Below are 18,758 nucleotides of genomic sequence, written 5' to 3' on the forward strand. Positions count from 1 at the left end.
CTTACTACATACAACCTGCCCATTCACTAGCGGCTTCTCTGAGCCCACTCCCCCGTCCAACCCGAGCTCAGACTGGGCCTGATTGGCCAATCGGAGGGCAGTCTTCCGCAATCGCCCCAGCAGCCAATGAGGGACCTGGGTTATTCGGTGGGGTGAGACTTTGAACTTTAGTTGAGATCCTGGGGGCGGGCCGAATCTTGATTGGCAGGTGATCAGCCTCCCTAGAACGGAAACCCCGCTCCATGCGCGGGAGGTAGGGGATGTGGGTGGGAAGTGAAACTGGAGTTAGCCAATGGCTGACGCACTAGGCGCAAAGGAAACAACAGATCGCCAATGGCGGCACGGATATGGCGCTGTGGGCGGGGTTTAGGCAAATACTGTGTCGAAGCAGCTCCTTATTAGGCTCGTCCTCACCGTCACGGCCGGCTCTTCTTCCAGGATTCATTCATTAGTTTTTTTTTTTCCATTCACGAGGGTTGTAAGGCCTGGTTGAAAGCCATGGAGAGCGCTCTCCCTGCGGCCTGCTTCCTGTACTGGGTGGGCGCCGGCACCGTGGCCTACCTGGCCCTACGCATCTCGTACTCGCTCTTCACGGCCCTTCAGGTCTGGGGCTTAGGTCACGAGCCTGGGGTTGGACCGGGGCTCGGTGAATGGGCAGGTGAGTTGGGCGGAGCGCCGCCCTCGTCCTCGGCCCTGCGGCGGCCCGCGCGGTCGCGGCGCGGCCTGGCCGGCGCTGCCCAGTGCCGGGCCCGGCGCGTGGCCTTCCCTTCCCGGCTCCCCTCCCTCCTGAGACGCCGGCGTCCTGCGTGCACGTCCGGCCCCGTAGCTGTCTCGGGCGCGCCTAGACCTGTGGAGCTTCTAAGCGCTAAATACGTTCCTGGCGAAACTCAGCGGCTCTGAAGTGCCGCTCGGTAGGTGAGGAGGAAATCTGGACCGAACTCTCAGGGGCTTGTCATTTAAGCCATTCCGGGTTCACGGCCCATAGTCAGTCCGGCTCCTTGCTGCCTTTTCAGCTGCACTCGACCCACCTTGTTTCGTCCCCTATGAGTGTTTTAATGATAAAGTTTTTCGTTTGATTTGAACACAGGCCCAGTGCTAAGGATGTAAAACATTCTTTTGACTTTTTTTTTGGCGGGGTGGGGTGGGGTTGAGAGCTGGAGGAAGAGTACATGGAATCTGCGAAGTCTTTCTGCTCCTCGGACCCACTTCCTTGGATTCGGCCAATTTCACGTAAATTACAAAAAAAGAAAAAAAAAGAAATCCTCGCTAAACTTTAGTTCTGGAGTCTAAAAAGTAGTAAGAACTATTGCTTCTGCAAAAACGGTAACTCTCCATGTAGAAATCAGAAACACTTTTTTGCAGAAGGACATTTGTAGGAAAGAGTATTCTCACAAAGAGCGAGCTAAACAAAGGGATCTTGTTCCATCCACTCGGAGGGTTTTTTTAAATGGAAGAGAAAGGTCAGATTGGAGAAGTTGAGTGTATTACCTGCAGGAAAGTTTTGCGCTTGCTTTTTTTCTTTTTCTGCTTCTTTTGTTTCTTATCTTTCCTGTATTTTTCGTTTCTTTTCGGTTTGTTTTTTAACCAAGTGATATGCTGTGGTCATTCCCGGATGCGATTATTTATTCTGTCGTTTTATAATTGAATGGTCACTTCACCAAGCATTTTATTGAATTCTGGGGTGTTCAGGGGTTGCTTTCAGAGTAGACTCAAGTAAGGTACACAAATAATATTACTCCATATTCTTTATCATTCAAAAACATTTAAATATCCTTTTGGGGCAGCAACATGAAGAAAACATTTTAAGTAGGAATGGACATGTAAGAGCTTTGTCCATTATGTGAAGCAGCTATTAACATTATTGTACTCATTTTTAAAAATTACTTACTGTTGTTTTAATAGTCTTTGAAAAAGCAGGTGAATTGCTCAACTTGATTATAATCAGGATTATAATTTCACAGTTGGCTTGTCCAAGTTCTTGGTTGTGCGTTTTGGAGAACTTGATCGTGAACTTCTGAAATAGTTACACAAGACTCCAGTGTCTTAAGAAATCATATATCAAGAAGTTCTGTAATTTGTAAGCAAAGACTAATGTTAATAGCTTTAAAAATATATATCTAAAATTGGCCATCGTGGCTGATAACTCAGATGGCCTAAGTCATCTATATGGATCCATAGTAAAAGTCAAGTGATGCCACATTATCATTTCACAAGTAATATTTGTATTGAAAAGATCCCAGAGGAAGGATTTTCAATAAATTAAGAGAACTGTCTAAAAGATTTAGAAATGAAATTTGAACTAGAATACTGGAATATGGCAGAGAGGATCATAGTGCCCTAAAGTGAAATATTGTTGAGTTTAATTACCCGGGATTATTGGAAAATATTTTTTAAGTACTTAAACAGAAGTGATCAAGTTATTTGTAACATTACTTATAAGCGGTGGCCTGGATCTTAACATACTTCCTTTCTCTCTCCAAATTCAGTGGATCTTTATTTAAAACAGAGGTGCAGTATTGCATGCATTTTTTTTTTATCCTCACCTGAGGATATTTTTTCCACTGCTTTTCAGAGAGAGTGAAGGGGAAGGGAGGGAGAGAAACATTGAGGTGAGAGAGACACATCAACTGGTTGCTTCCCGTATGTACGTGCCACGACTGGGGCCAGGGATTGAGCCTGCAACTGAGGTACGTGCCCTTGGCCGGAATAGAATCTGGGACCCTTCAGCCTGCGGGCAAACGCTCTAACCACCGAACCAAACCAGCTAGGGCCATAGATTATCTTTAATCTCTCTTTGAGCTGTGCTGCATTATTCCCAGTGTACAGAGGAGGAAATGGAGACAAGTTAATGACATCCCTTGTCTGCAGTTTCATAGCTAATGAGTTGTAGAATCAGGATTTGAAACCAAGTTGTCCATTCTGCACCATCTACATGCTGTGTGTGTTGATGATTAGTTTACAGATTGCCTAGTATGTGGGGGTGGATTCCTTTATACCTTAGGAACTTTATTGCTTTTTGACTGAAGGCACACTTTCAAGTTTGCACATGCTTGATATTTCTGCAAGCATTGCAAAATAGGTAGCATGTTTTAGAATCAAGTAGGTCAGGATTTTCTTCAGATTTGCAACCATGAGTCTTGCTGCTGCCTGAGAAAACATTGAAAAGGTATTCATAAGAAAGCAAAGGTTTGACTGTTGTCAATATGGCTGGACCTGACCTTAATGATATTTTCTGTTTATCACTCGCATTCTCAAATGGATTTAGCGACTTTTTGGAGGTCCAGCATGGTAAATGTAATGTGTTTCCTGTTGACAGGAAAGTAGTATACCTGTTTTTGCTAGTGAGCTGATGTTGATCACAGTAGTGGTTTGAGTTTTTTAAAAAGCTGTCCTCCCCCCCAACCACCAAAAAAAGGCAGGACAGGTAGAGGAGGGCAGAGAAACAAATACTTAGTCATAAAAATTCTGAAAGATATTTCATTCTGTATTTCATCTCTGAAAAGAGTCCATGGGCCTAAATGGTACGAGCTTTCCAGATTGGAGTTAGCAGGGCACCCTTAAAGCACTAGTGCTAGAACTGTGTAAGAAGCACCAGATGCAGCTGGAGAATCAGACCTAAAAGCATGTCTTGCCTGGCCGGAGTGGCTCAGTTGGTTGCTGGTTTGATTCCCAGTCAGAGCGCATACCTGGGTTGCAGGTTCAATCCCCAGTTGGGGCATGTGCAGAGGGCAACCGATGGATTTTTCTCTCTTTCTCTCCCCCCCTTTTCTCTTTCTCTCTCTCTCTCCCTTGCCTTGCCCTCTCTAAGTATGCCCTCTGGTGAGTATTAAAAAAAATAAAAGCATGTCTTGTCCCTACTTGGAGAAAAAAAAGAGGAAGGTTTCCTGGAATTAGAAATTCAGCCTCTGTACTCTGAACTAGAATATCTTCCCCCCCACACACCCTCCCACCAGTCCCCATTACACCCCCCCCCCCTTCTGTCCATCTCCTTCCTTTCGTGCAATGTTAAGTTTCCTATTTGGAAGTCAAACTTGATGCCTTGGAGACTCAAATCTAGACGTGAATGATAGGTCCTCTACTTACTAGCAGTGTAACACTGAGTCAGGTAGTAAATATCTCCTAGCCTCCCTTTCCTCATCTGCAAGATAGAGATAATACTGGTGCCTATTTCATAGGATTGTTGCGAAGGGTAAATGAGAAAATGAGAATACTTATTTTATGTAAAACAGTACAGTCCCTGGCACATAAATGCTTAATAACTTATTTATTATATATTATATATGTCAACCATTGGTAATTGGTGCCAATTCAATGCCAACAGGAATCCCCAATTTGGGGTGTGGTGAACGAGGATACTATTCAGTGCAAACATCTCCGTTGTGACACTGAGTTGCAAAACCGCATGGCTGTAAGACAGCTCAATAGTGTTATAGCTCATTTATGAAACAGCATGGCTGTGAGGTGGCCCTGTGGGGAGGTGGCCCTAGGGTGAGACCCCTCTCCTGCCAGATGTCTTTGGTCTTTGGTGTTTCAGTTCCAGCTGGGGAGGAAACAGTCTTTACCCTTTGCTGGGAAAGGGAAAGTGTACTCTGGGGGCCAGAGTGGAGCTGACTTACATAGAGAGAAATCCCCACACTTGGTCCCTGATTGGCCCATCTTTATGCAAATAAGGGCTCCAAATCTTCACAGTTTGATTGGTCCAAAAAGCACTGTACTGATTGGTTAGACTGGAGCTGCTCCGATTGGTTGGTGAGGGTGCTAATGAGGCTATGGGTACCAGCTCTAACTGGACTGGGAAAGTCTCAGACCTGTTGCTTGAAATATAGTAACAGGAACGCCTTTAAAAGGATTGGCTCACACAGCAGGGACAGTGCAGGCTGTTCAGTGCCAGTAGCAGGCAGTTTAGTGCAGCCTTCTCTTTAACGTGCAGCTTGAATGAGAGGCCCCTCTTTAGCAGTGGCTGCTGTGCTCTTTGTAAATTTGAGCCTCTTTAGCCACCAGGGGGTCTTGGTAGGTATCTTCTTTCTTGGGGTCAATAATATATTTATTATATATCTATATGTATTAAATGTATTTATAAATGATAAATTATATATCAGTAATATTATTAGTCTTAGTAGCATTATACAGTAATCACTTGAGCCAATTGACAAGGTAAGACTTAGTAAGAAAAAGTTAATATCTGGGTGACTGCATGTTCAGAAAACAGGTTACCATTGCTACTGCAACTGAGAGTGTTGAGCTTCAGTACTAATTCTTTTCGTTTGTTTTGGTTGGTGGAATTGAGGATAATTTGTTTCTTTAAGTTTTAGGGAAAAAAATGTTGAAAGATGTAGATAAATGATATTTATAAGTTCAGAATACATGGGTGAGTGTATTTGAATAGATTAGTTCCAGTGCCATTAAATGTTATTTATATAGAAAGATAAGTTTAAAAAATGTTTTTAAATAGTGTGTTAATTTGTTTGGGCTGCTGTAACAAAATTAATATAGACTAGATGGCTTAGACAATAAACATTTATTTCTCACTGTTCTGGAAGCTAGAAAGTCCAAAGTGCTGGCACATTGAGTGTCTGGTGAGGGACTGCTTCCTGGTTCATAGAGGATTGTCTTCTCTATGTGTCCTTACATGAAAGAAAGGGCCAGGGAACTCTCTGGGGCCTCTTTTATAAGGACACTAATCCCATTCATTAGGATTCTACCCTCATGACCTAATTACCTCCTAAAGGTCCCATCTTCTAATACCATCACATTGGGGGGTAAGATTTCAACATATAAATTTTGTCTGTAGAAAATGAATTCAGTCTATAGCATAGTGGATCCTTTATTTCTCTTCTCATCTTTAGTAAAAATAAAAATGTAGCAATTTGCATTTTTGTCTTCTGGAACGGATTGAACTTAAGGCAGGGAGGCAGGGTGTGAAAAGCCTTCACTGTGCATGGTGGAGAGTATGATATGACACGATCCACTTGTCCGTCAAAAATACTGTTGAGTGCTGATCATGGACCTTAAAATAGACCAGTGGGATGGCAAATGATAATCAAACGAACAAACCGTATCCCCAACTACAGATTAATGGCACTGGATTGCCAAGGAGATACTGTACTGTTTTAGTATATGCTTCTCAAGGAGGCCAGGAAAGGACAGTATCTTTTAGTCAGTTAGATGCCAGTTTTAAAGTTCCCTTAACATTCCTTGTGAGTAGAAAACTCATTCCCCAGATTGGTTTTACTGTAATGACTGGCATTAACGGCTCACCACCAAGCTAACTTCCAGTAGAAATATTGCCAGGCTTGCTTTAATGATAGCTGAGACTCCAGTCTTGTCACATTAAACAGAGCTAATACAGTAAATAAGCTCTCCTAATCTTCCCCATTCAGTCTCATAATTCTGCTGTGGAACAGGGAGCTGCTGCTTATCTGTGTGTTCCAATACCTATCACTGCCTGTCACGTGAAAGGAGGTGATGATCTCTTTACAGATAATGTGAAAAAAACACAGCAGGTTAGACAACGATGTTCACATATTATGAATTAGAGGCTGAATTAATGACATTTTACTGTAACGATGACATCTTAATTGACAAAGTGCTTCTGCAAGTATTCTCAAAGGGTTTCCGCAACAACCTGGTGAAGCAGGTTAGGATTGGTTTTGTTATTTCCACATATATACCAGGACCAGTGACTGGTATAAAGGTTGCACAGCTAGTAAATGGCAGAAGAAATTGAATCTGGGTTTTCTGACTCCAGGCTCCCTGTTCTTTCCAATTTCCTGCCAAAGGTCCTGATAAGGATGATTTTGAGGTAATTTGGAATATCTGTCCAGCTTATAAGTTGGAGAGTTCCTCAAATGTCTGAAAGTGAAAGGTCTATTTATGTCCTGGCAATATCCAAACTCAGGTGGATCATGAGAATCAATTGGATGTGCTTGTTAAAATATAAGTCTAGCCCGGCCGGGCGTGGCTCAGCGGTTGAGCATCGACCTGGGATCCAGGAGATCGCAGTTCGATTCCCAGTTAGGGCACATGCCCGGGTTACAGGCTTGATCACCAGCAGGGGGCATGCAGGAGGCAGCCGATCAATGACTGTCATCATTGATGTTTCTCTCTCTCTCTCCCTCTCCTTTCCTCTCTCTGAAATCAATAGACATATTTTATATATATATGTCTAGTCTGGCTGGTATGGTTCAGTGGTTGAGTGTCATGCACCAAGAGGTTGCTCGTTGGATTTCCAGGCAGGGCACATGCCAGGGTTTTGGGCTTGATTCCCAATAGGGGGCGTGTGGGAGATAGCCAATCAATGTTGCTATTTCTCATCAATGTTTCTCTCTCCCTCTCCCTTCCTCTCTCTAAAAAATCAATGAAAATATTAAAAAAATATATAAGTCTAGGACTTCACCACAGACCTAGTAAATCAAAATCTCTAAGAAAAGAACATGGAAAAGTGTATTTTTAACAAATAAGATAATTCTTAATATCGTGCAGTTTGAAAAACACTGGACTAAGGTCAAGCTAGCCCTAGAAGTAGTCAGTGGGTTATACATGCAGGCTTTTTAACTGGATCTCTATTCTCAGTACCAGAGCTTGGTTTATAATAGTGTTAAAACTTCCAGTGATTTCTGTATTAAATATTTATTTATAATTTTGACAGTTACATAGAGATTCTATTTTAGACTAGTTCTGTGTTTGTGCATTTGAAATAGATTAGGAAAAAAAAGAAAACTTGGAACTTCAGCATGTTTCTATGCGATGAGAACCATAAGCAGCACATCCAGTATTTCCCAGTCTTTACTAATTGGAGATTGGGAGTGAGAGTAGGGGAGTGAATAAGTGGTTTTTGGTAGATTCAAATAACAAGTTTTAATTTGCTTTTGGTTTAAGTGGACCGTAAACTTTATTTTTTACACTTAGAGAAAATAAAGTTTTAAGTCTGCTTTCTTTATAGGTGGATTAAAAAAAATTATCTTTATTGTGAAATTAATGTGATATTTATTGATGATGATTCTTAAAGAGCCAATAGACTAAACGAGAATGTTCTAATTAGTTTTTTCCTTAAGTTTTGTTTTTTTAAAAAATCCTCTAAATGATGAGGAAGAAGGAAATGGGCTTAAGTTTAACCAGAAGGAATTTAGATTTTAGCTGGCCATCATGATGATCTTTGTAGTGATTAAATGGTGGAATTGGCCATTCATTCGGCAGGTGAATGCTCATGATGCGCCCACTGCGTTCCTGATTCAGCACTGAGTGTGGGAATACAGAGGTGAGCAAGAAAGCCATGGTCCCTTCCTCCGCTGGGCCAGCAGAGGACGCAGATCGTTACACAAGCAGCTCCAGAAAGTGTAGCAGGAGCCACCTTTGGTGTCACTAACCGAGGCGGTGGGCTTCGAGTAGGTTTTCTGATAGAAGTAACATTTAATCCAACGTGTGGAAGAGAAGTAGTGGAAGGAAGAAGATGATGATATTCATAGTGCTAATAAGATACAGTGTTTATTAAAAAGGTTACCATGGCCCGGCCCGGCGTCGCTCAGCGGTTGAGCGTTGACCTAGGATCCAGGCGATCGGGGTTCGATTCCCAGTCAGGGCACATGCCCGGGTTGCGGGCTCGATCAATGACTCTCTCATCATTGATGTTTCCTCTCTCTCTCTCTCCCTCTCCTTTCCTCTCTTTGAAATCAATAAAGATATATTTAAAAAAAAAAAAAAAAGGTTACCATGTACCAGATCCTTTTCTAATTACCGAAATGAATTCATTTATTCCTCACATAATCCAATAAGGTAGGTCCTATTAATATCCCCACTTGCTGAAAGAAAGCCCTTTGCCCAAACTCACATACTAGTAAATGGAGGAGCACCTAGAATTTGAGTGCCTGTTGAGCATTCTGCACACTGCATTGATGAATTAGAGGTGGGTAGGTGAGGGGGGTTGGAGGGCAGAATATTTCCAGCAGAGGAAACACTTTAGGTGAGGACCTTGAGGCAAGTGAGAGCATCCAGGAACTTTGGGCTGGGAGTCCTTGGGAGGAGAGAGGCGAGAGATAAGACTAGAGTCCAGTCACAAAGGACCTTGAGGCTACAGTGAGGGTTTTGTTTATCCTAAGGGCAGTAGGAAGTTGAAAGAGTTTTAAGCAGTAGATGACATGATCAAGTTTATATTTTGGACAGTTTATCTGGCACTTTGGAGAATGGACGTGGATCCCTCCAAACCAGGAGACAGGGAGAACAGGAGACCTCTGGTGGTGGTGAGCCAAGCATTGGGTGATGGTGGCTTAATTAAGGTAACGGGGATGGGGACTGGGCAAGGGGGTCCGATGAGAGAGAGGAGGTGGAAGTACTGAGCCCTCATCATGAATAGATTGTGCAGGTGACGGAGTCACAAGGTCAAGGACCGTGAGTTGCGGGTAGATGCTGGCACTTGTCACTGACATTGGAAAAACACAAAGAGAAGGAGCGAGCTTTGGGAGGAGATAAAGAGGTTGATTTCTGACAGGGTCTGTGTGGATGTCAGGCAGCCTTACCTCACATTAGCACCAGGCTGAGCCTAACGGTCAAGTTCCTCACTGGAGTCCTTTGGTTCAGCTATCGTTTATAGTAGTCATAAATCATATACTGTATTATATGGTCTGTAGAAAAGTTGGGAACCTCAGCATGCACTATTTTAGGAAAGGGAGAAGAGTATTGAATGGTTTGAGTGTATCCCATGTAGCACTTTGTACCTTCATTTGGTAAATGTTTGCTATTGTTAGGCAGAAAAGTAGTGAAGTATTGTGGGTTGTTAGAAGACCTGAGTTCATATTCCACCTTCCCACCTTTGACATTTATTAGCTGTGGAATTTTTGGTCAGCCAAAAATTCTGTTTATTTGATCTATCAAAATGTCTAAAAATACTCACTTTGTCTTCAGAGATGTTAAGAGTCTCTGAGTAGTCTTTGGAAGCACTGTAGAAAGCACAAAGCATTATACACAAATGAAACATTGGGCCTTTTCCCCCTTCCGTTCTCAGTCAGAGGCCTAGAAATAGAATTGCCCTATGAGTTGATCAAATCCTTTGTGTGAGGTTCAAATTGCTTCAGAGGTTTATTTTGGGATCTGTTGCAACTTTGTCATGATCAACACCTAAGTTTCTTTTGATGTGATTATCTAATATGTCACTTTTAGAATGTATCTAAAACAGATTTTTTTTTTACAACTTTGTTAATGTAAGCTGGGTTCTGAATTAAAAGTTAAACTTATTTAACCACGAATTGTGTTAGTTTGAAAGAAAGAACTTAAGCTTCAACTTTATTTTTAACATATACAAAAACTACGGTTGCATATAATGGTAAGGATATAGTTAAATTATTGGTAGTGATGTGTCATTTCAACTGTGATATAATTGGAAGACTTTCAAGCCAGACATAAGGGAGGGAAACATAGAGATAGAAACATAAGGAGGGAGACAGGGAAGGGAACTCAGACAATAAAGGGGCCATTATCAAGCACCGTGGTCAACTGGATTCTGATCCCACTGCAGAACTCTAGAGCTATGCAGAATTTAAGTTTCAGAGTTATTTCACTTGAAGGGTCAGGATGCTCAGGAATTGATACACCAACAGCTGTTGGTGGGGAGGAACATTAATTTGATAGCACTTCTACCCACTGTGTGCTTGGGTGTTGCTGGTTTCAGCTACCAGAGAAAATCTCTGGGCCAAGAGATGTAGTTGGAATGTCCTCCCCAATGGTATGGCCACAGTGGATATGGATGGGGCACCACTGGCTTAGTTGTAATTCCCATCACAATATTTGCCTTTGGCTTCATTTTATTTAAAGAAAGCAACAAAATAAGGCCAAGGAAAAGGTATAGAAGGAGTTAATTTCTGGAGGTATTCAAAGAAATAGTAGATTTGAGGCATAAATTGATATATGTTATAATCTTTCATTGTGGGTAAAGGTCTTGCCATTTCTTAGGGTGGATTGGTCTAATTCTGACTATTTTAACATTTTTTTTATAACTACACATGATTAGTGAATGGACCTTGCAGGTTTATTGTATTAAAAGTATAAATTAATCTCTTCGTCTTCATAATTGAATTCTGATGTACTGAATGGGAGATTTTTAACTCATTGCCATTTCTGCCCCCTTTTTGGTATTTTTCCCTCATATCAGGCATTTGACATATATCTTGGGTAGCTAAGGATAAGGTATATCAGGGAAGCTGTATCATCTATTCTTTTTTTTTCTTTTTCTTTTTTTAAAAAATATCTTGATTTCAGAGAGAGGAAGGGAGGGAGAAGCATCAACGATGAGAGTCCTCGTTGATTGGCTGCCTCTCGCATGCCCCCGACTGGGGGTCGAGCCCGCAACCCGGGCATGTGCCGTGACTGGGAATCGAACCTTGATCTCCCGGATCCTAAGTCGATGCTCAGCTGCTGAGCCACGCCCGGCCGGGCATGTATCATCTATTCTTGAGCTCTCTCCATACTCCCATAATTTTTCTTTTTTTAAAATTGACTCCACACCATTACCTTGCCGTGCCAGGTACTTTGTAGTGTGCTGGGGTGTCGCAGTGAACAGAACGGGCGGCCTTGGCTCTCACAGCTTTCATTTTACTGGGGAAGGATGGACGATAAGCGAACCGATATTGGCTAAGTCTGGTGGTGAGATGCACTAAGAAGACGAATGAAGCAAGGTGGGTGCTGGAGAGCAGCAGAGGGAGAGGACAGGACATTTTCCTCCTGCTGCCTCACTGGGCTGGCAGGGCAGGGTCTTCTCATGAGGTGCCCTTTAAACTCAGACCCGACTGCAATCCCCTCTCTCCGCTCCAACCACACTGGCCTCCTTGCTGTTCCTTGTGCATCTACAGCACAAACTTTGTACTAACTTACCCTTCTGCCTAGAATGCTCTTCTTGTGGATAGCCCTGATTTAAATACATAGAGAAAAGGAGTGGGAGCGACAACTGGGTTATCAGGCAAATGGAATTATTTCTTAGGACCGCAGAGGATGGTCTGGCTGCCATTGAATTATGTAGAAGACCCTAGCCTGGACTTTTGGGTTTCTTTGGTGAATCGCTTAAAATACCATGAATAATTTGTTTAAATATACATGTTTAGATGATCTTTTTGAAGGTGTAATCCCACCCAAGTTATTTTACCACATTTTCTACTTAAAAAATATTAACTTGGTCTATAACAAAAAACTGAGTTATGATATTTTGTCAGTTGATCTAATAAGGCATGATGTCCTGGGTAATATCCATATAGAGGTGTCCTCCATCACATTACTTTCAATACAATAAAAGCTTAGAAAGCTTACTGGTAAGTTGAAGCCTAGTAGTTTCATTCAAAAGCAAGTTTTAAAACGAGATTATTGTTTTATAAGCTCCCTGAAAACTAAGTTTATTGACTTTATCTGCAAGTGCAGTATTTATGTGTCTCTTTGCTAATCTTTTTCCTAAACATACTGAACACATTTTGCACTACACCTTAAGATTGTTTAGGTTTATAAAAAGGCAGCTATGAATGAATTGCTGAATAGCATTCCCTGTTGGCTTATCTCTAAAATGATAATGCAAAAACTAGAAAATAAAGATAAACTACTTTTGCTGAGCATAATTTATGTCATTGCAAAAGAACTGAGTAATTCGACACCACATTCTCATGGAAATGCCTTGTGGGGACTGTGGTAAGGGTGAATTTCTGTTTGCACTCCCACTTTAAGTTACTGTGTACCTAAAGTGGGTCATTTCCATCATTAAAAAAAAATCAGTCTTAGCTTTCCACCTCATCTTTTATTTATCCTTTATAGATAGTGATGTTTGGAACACATTTTTTTTTTGTCTTAGCTCTTAGCCAGTTAGTGATTATCTTCAGTGATTTTCGAGGAGAACAGACAGGTGAAACTGAGAAATATTACTGAAACATCCTTTATGATAGCAGCTTCCCCCTCCTTTCTCGCCCACACTTTTTCTGGAACTGGAGAACAGACCAAATTAGGTTTCACCAAATTTTCCTTTAGCTAACTGTGCCCTCCAGTGGAGAAAACACAGGCAGGGCAGTGAAATAGCCCAGGTAATAAGCAGCAGAGAGGACAGGATGTTTCACATCCAGGTAAGATCCAAGCTGTGGGACTATTTTCTCTGTAAAAGAAAGAACTCGTTTCACCCCTCATAACCAGGAACGTTAGGCATAAGCCCTCCTCTTTATGAGTTTGTTGAAACCCCGAAGAGGGATTATTAGCAGTGCTTTGACTTAATTGCCTTTAACAAAGTATTTGATGCAACGCTGTGCTGCTTTTGCCCCCTTCTTAATGACGTATTCAGTTATGAAACATTAGGTAAATCTAGTAAGAGGAGAGTTGGGAGTAATTGGATTTTTCCCCTAGAGTGAACTCAGATGATGACTTTATCTTTTTTAATTTTTGAAGAGACAAAAGAAAACCCCACAATAATTTAGCGGATGTAAACAAGAGACATTTTGCTGCTACACCCATGCAAATTTAAAGCACTCAGAAAACTGTGAGTAGAAATTTTCTGAATAGAAAGGGCTGCTGTCTTGTGCTCTGATTGCTGGCCTGACTGTGGCCTCTTGGTGAGCACGGGGGCCTCCTCTGTGGGAACGGTGGCTGCATGTGCCTGAGCCCCTGAGCATTGCAGAGGCTCCTGCTCAGGACATAGCTGGTGAGCTCCCAGCTCCGGGCTGGGGAGTGGAGCCAGGGGTCCAGGGTGCTGAATGCTGCACCATGGTGCTGCGCGCATTGTGCTGCAGGCCCCTCTGTGTCTGCCTTCCAGGGAGGGAGAGCTGGGACCCAGCTGAAGGGGAGACATAAAAGGAGATTTGCTAGTAGTTTTTGTGTTGGTGGAAATTTGCAGGTAAGTTTCACTACAAAAATTTAGTGGGCGGTATCTGAGAAATGGTATACACAGGCTTCCTTTTTCTTGACTCTTACAAAAACCCGTCCAACTGTCCTTACAGTGAATTGTCAATTTGAAATTTTCTGCATATTCAAGAAATACAAGCTTGCTTCTATATCTTCTTTTAATGGAGTATATTATGCAAACTTTTTTACATTTAGAGTGATTCTTAAAATTTAGGCATATGGAAGACAATTAAAAATAAAAATACGTGACTTAGAAAACCTTAAAAACACAGGTTTTTTAAGCAAGGATCTTGCATATTAAACCCTGAAAGGTATAGTGTCTTTCACTTGAATCGTCTTTTGCAAAACAGCATACATTTCTTAAAGAGACACTGCCAAGTGGAACTTATTTTTAAAAAAGCATATGTGAACTTAGAGGAGAAGTTTGAAATTTATAAGGGAAAATTATAATATGAAGATGATTTAAGTTTCTTAAAAAGTCTTTACCTTTGTCACTTTTATTTTAAATAATGAATTACTATGTCTTAAGAGCTGCTTTATTTGGACTATAATAATTGACTAGAGGGTGCTGATGAGCACCAGACACTTCTAAAAATTTATATTGAAGATGATTTTTATTAAAATGATGTTTCCTTTGGGTTTTAATCTAGTACTTGAACATAAATGCATATTTTGCCTCCCAAGAGAGCTCAAAGCAAAGATACTTAAAATATTTTTTTAATTGGGCAAGTAATTTACCATCATACTTTGAAATTCTTTGAAAATTCCATGGACTTTGTGCAATTTCTATAACCCACCTATGAAAGCTTGTTTAGTATTTCAAAAGAAAAAAACCTATTTCATGGATATAAAATATAAACCTTAGTACTGGATAAATTTTTCATCTTTTAAATTCAGAAAAGTTTGCAGAGATATTTCTTATCTTTAGAAAGAAGCTGTTTAAAAAGTGTATTCTAAAGTTAGATTTTATAGAATTAACATTTAGCTGTTAGAGTTCCAAATAACATATGCTTTATATATTTTAGCAGGTAAAATACTTTAAAACTATAGTGTGATAATTTGAAGGAGATAATTAGAGCTTTAAGATGAGAAGGTTTTTAGAAAGTTGCTTCTTTTACCCAAACTCAGCAGGGAGTGATGCCGAAGATGTACATTAAGAAAAAGGTTTATGTTACAGGAAGAAAAGTTTATTAAACAAAATGAATTGCCATTAAGTGGAATATTGGTCACGTCAAAAAATGAATTTTAACATAAACTTTTGCATCTTATCAACCTATGAAAAACTGATGTATTTCTTTTTTCCCTGACTACCCCCAATTTAACATTTCTTCTGAAATCTCACACTGTTTTCATTACTGCAGGCGGGAAGCTATATTGGAAGAATTCTCTAGTAATTTGATATGAAACTATGTTTCATTTCATTTAAGGCAGCGTTGTCTAATAGGACTTTCCATGGCGATGGAAATATTGTGTATCTGCTCTGCATAGTTTGGTTGCCACCAGTGACGTGGTTATTGAGCACTTAAAATGTGGCTAGTGAGACTGAGGAACTGACTTTTAAATTTTACCTGATTTTAAATTAAATTAACAACTACATGTGGCTAGTGACTACTGTGTTGGACAGCATAGATTTAAAGTACCTCTGCTAGATAGATATATTGAGGATTGAATTATGTCTCTGATGGTCTGTATGCTCATCTGTTCAGTGCTCTGCATTTTTAGGATATTGCCTGAGATACTCTATAATAGGTAAATATCTTGTTTTCAAAAAACCACCTTTATGTGAAAAGAAGAGGAATTGTGTCCTGAAAACCAAGTTGGTAAGGTTAAAATCTGTCTAGGTCTTGACTCCTGTGACTTTTAAAACCCACAAATTAAATTGTCTTTACCCTCTGGGTATGTCTTAAACCATGAAGGTTTTCTTTTATGCTTTTGAGATAAAAATACAGATACACAGGGTATGACAGGTGACTGCAAAACAGAATGGCCTATTAAAACAACATGAAAAACAGCAAACCAGAACTCACATGTACCTGTGTAGGAACTTTATCTGGGAGTCGGTATGCTTTTCTGAATGCCTTTAAGTGTAACAGGTCTTCCTACTTTGAGAGTAGTAAACTTCAGTATTGGAAAGGGGAAATTTGTGCTCCTATCTGATAAATAATGATAAAAAGTTTGAATAATGCCTTATAGTTTCCCAGGCAGTTGCAATTCCATCTTTTTTGGATTATTGGCTCCATTTTGCAGGTGAGGGAATCATGATTCAATAAAAGTTTTAAGGTTCATTCATTCAACAGACATTTATTGTTCACTTACTATTATATGTAGATTTCTGTGTTAGGAATGGAAAAACGATTCCTCTCCTGGAAGAACTAACAATTTAGTGGGGCAATTAAACAGATAAGAGGTTATAATGTAATAATATACCCCATATTATGCTATATGTGTGCATAGGATGCAGTGGGAGAGCTGGAGAAGCCCCTGGAGTGGGTGGCTCATGGGGGCATCAGGAGTCCACCACGTGAAGAAGGTGGGGGAAGGGCCCTCCAGGAAGAGCAGGCAGCTGAGCAAAGGTGCGACAGTGCTGGCCTTGTAGTTCCGCACACTGAAGACACCTGAAAATTCAGGTACACGCAATTTGGTCTTATATCATCTTGACCTTGTCTTTTTTCTGGCTCAGTCTGAAGAAGGGCAGGCTAAAAATAGCTCCTGGTACAATGATAAAGCATCCAAGTAACAATTTCAAGGAGAAAGTTAAAACTAGATTTAGTTACAGTATTTGGCAAACACTAACTTACAATATTGATGTACTAATTAGAAATCATTTTGTTTATTAAAGCAGATTCCTAAAGGCTTCTCCTTATTCCCCTCGCTATAATATAAGCTCCACAGGGCTTTAATTCACTGATGTTTTCCCAGGCTATTATTCTAAAAATCAGTGTGAATGTTTAAAAGTATTAAAAAAGTGTTTTTTCAAAATTGAAAATTTCACACATTTCTATTACTCAGACTGACCTTTTCCTCAGTGTTTCAGTTACCAATTGCTGTGTAACAGACTATCCCAAAACTCAGTGGCTTAAGAAAACAGCTAAACCTATTACTGTTAATGATCTGTGGGTCAGGAATTTGAGCACGGGTCAGTGGAGACAGCTTTTCTCTATTCCACATGGTATTGGCTGGGGCATCTCTCCTGGGGCTAGAAGGAGCCTCAGTTTTCCTCCATGGGGCCTCTCCAGAGGGTCTCTAATCATTCCCTATACTAAGTTGAGCTTCCTTACATGGCACTGAGATTGTTCTAAGAAGGTAAATATAGACGTTGCAAGGTGTCTTAAAGCCTTGACCTGGAAGTAGACCGCGTCACTTTTGCTACATTCTGTTGACCCCAGGGAGTCACAGCACCATCCCAGAATCAAGCAGAAAGGGAAAGATTCCACTTGTATATTGAAGAATGGTAGCTTCCCAAAGCAGAGTGGCATAGGATGGGGAGGTATTGTTGCAACTATCTTGGAAAATGATCTACTACAGTCAGCTCTCCGAGCATAACGATTTTCATCTCTTCCACGTGCAAAATACACTTGCCTGTCTCCCAGAAGTTTTATCCCGTTATGGCGTCAACTTAAAGCCCAGGATCTTATCAAAGTCACGATGCACATGAAGTTTCTTAGGCACATCTGCTTCAGTGCAGCTTACGATCTAGAGATCTGTGAACTAAGGAGTAAAGTTGTCTACCCTACCCCCTCACCTGCCCACCCCCAATATATGACTTCCTTACATGCCTGCCAGGCCTCCTAAGGCCTAGGTCAGAAGACCCAAAGCAAGTTGGACAAAGTGAATCATCTGTCCAAAGGGACGGAAAGTAGATTCCATTTCTTGATGGAAAGAATGGCAAATGAACATTTTAAAAGGGCATGCAGGGGTGGGAGGGCAGTGGTGGTGTGGTCATCTTTAGAATAACCTGTCACACCTACTAAGTTTAAATTTAGGAGATTTACTATAGATGAGAGCTCAACAAATAGTGACCTGTGTATGTATCTGTCTCAAGCGTGGTTTATTTGCCTTATACAGAGTTTTAATTAAAAAATAAATCACAATAATTTGCCGGCATTAAACAATTGGAAGATTTCATCTAGAAGGAATGTATCTGGCCTCTATTGACAAATACTAAGCTATTATACTGGGCCTTCATTTCCACATTAGCTAGAAATTGCCTGCTTAATGCTACCAGTCTGACTTCTATCGGTATTGGAGTTTGTGCTCTGTTGCTGTAGATGATTGATTTATGTATTAGGTGTTTTAGGGGATACAGTGATGTGTAAGACAGACATAAAGCTTATATTTAAGTAGGAAAATATGGACAATAGTCAACTGAACCCATAACTAATACAGTAGTAGGTGGTGATCAGTGCTCGGATGGAATAAAACGAAGGTGAAAGCATAGGAAGTAACTGGTGTGTGAGTAGAGTGGTGGGGATGTCTAGATGGGGTGGTCAGAGAGGCCTCTCTAAACCCAGGAGCCAGAGCGGAGGCCTGGTAATGACAAGGAGCTGATCTTCTGAAGCCCTGCAGTGAGAACTTTCCAGACATGGGGAAAAGCAAGTAAAAAGACCCTTGGTTGGGACTGGGCTTGGGCTGTCTGAGAAGAGCCAAGGCCTTTGGCTGAGCTGTGTGACTGGTGGAGAAAGCTCGGAGGGGACAGTGGTAGAAGAGGTAGGCCGGGATGAGGTCAGGGAGGATCCCACAGGACCAGGAATGAACTTTGTATTTTATTCAAATGAGAAACATTTGAGTAATGGGAAGTCACTGGGGGAATTAAGGAGGGATAGTGATATGATGTCATTTACTTTTTGTAGAGATTACCCTGGCTGCTGTATGTAAATAGGCTGTAGGGCCAAGGGTAGTAGTAGGAA

The 18,758-nt window shown here is 41.0% G+C and overlaps 1 protein-coding gene across 1 annotated transcript in view; it reads left to right on the forward strand.

The window, feature by feature from the left end:
- Nucleotides 1-343: 343 nt before the first annotated feature.
- Nucleotides 344-18,758, forward strand: part of HSD17B12 (hydroxysteroid 17-beta dehydrogenase 12) — a 112,813-nt gene continuing 94,398 nt past the window's right edge. The window contains exon 1 of the mRNA XM_081154700.1: nucleotides 344-658. Coding sequence (XP_081010826.1) covers nucleotides 499-658 — 160 coding nt within the window. The 5' untranslated portion in view covers nucleotides 344-498. The remainder of the gene's footprint in view (nucleotides 659-18,758) is intronic.

Source organism: Miniopterus schreibersii (genome assembly GCF_964146895.1).
Source record: "Miniopterus schreibersii genome assembly, chromosome: 12".
Lineage (NCBI taxonomy): Eukaryota > Metazoa > Chordata > Mammalia > Chiroptera > Miniopteridae > Miniopterus > Miniopterus schreibersii.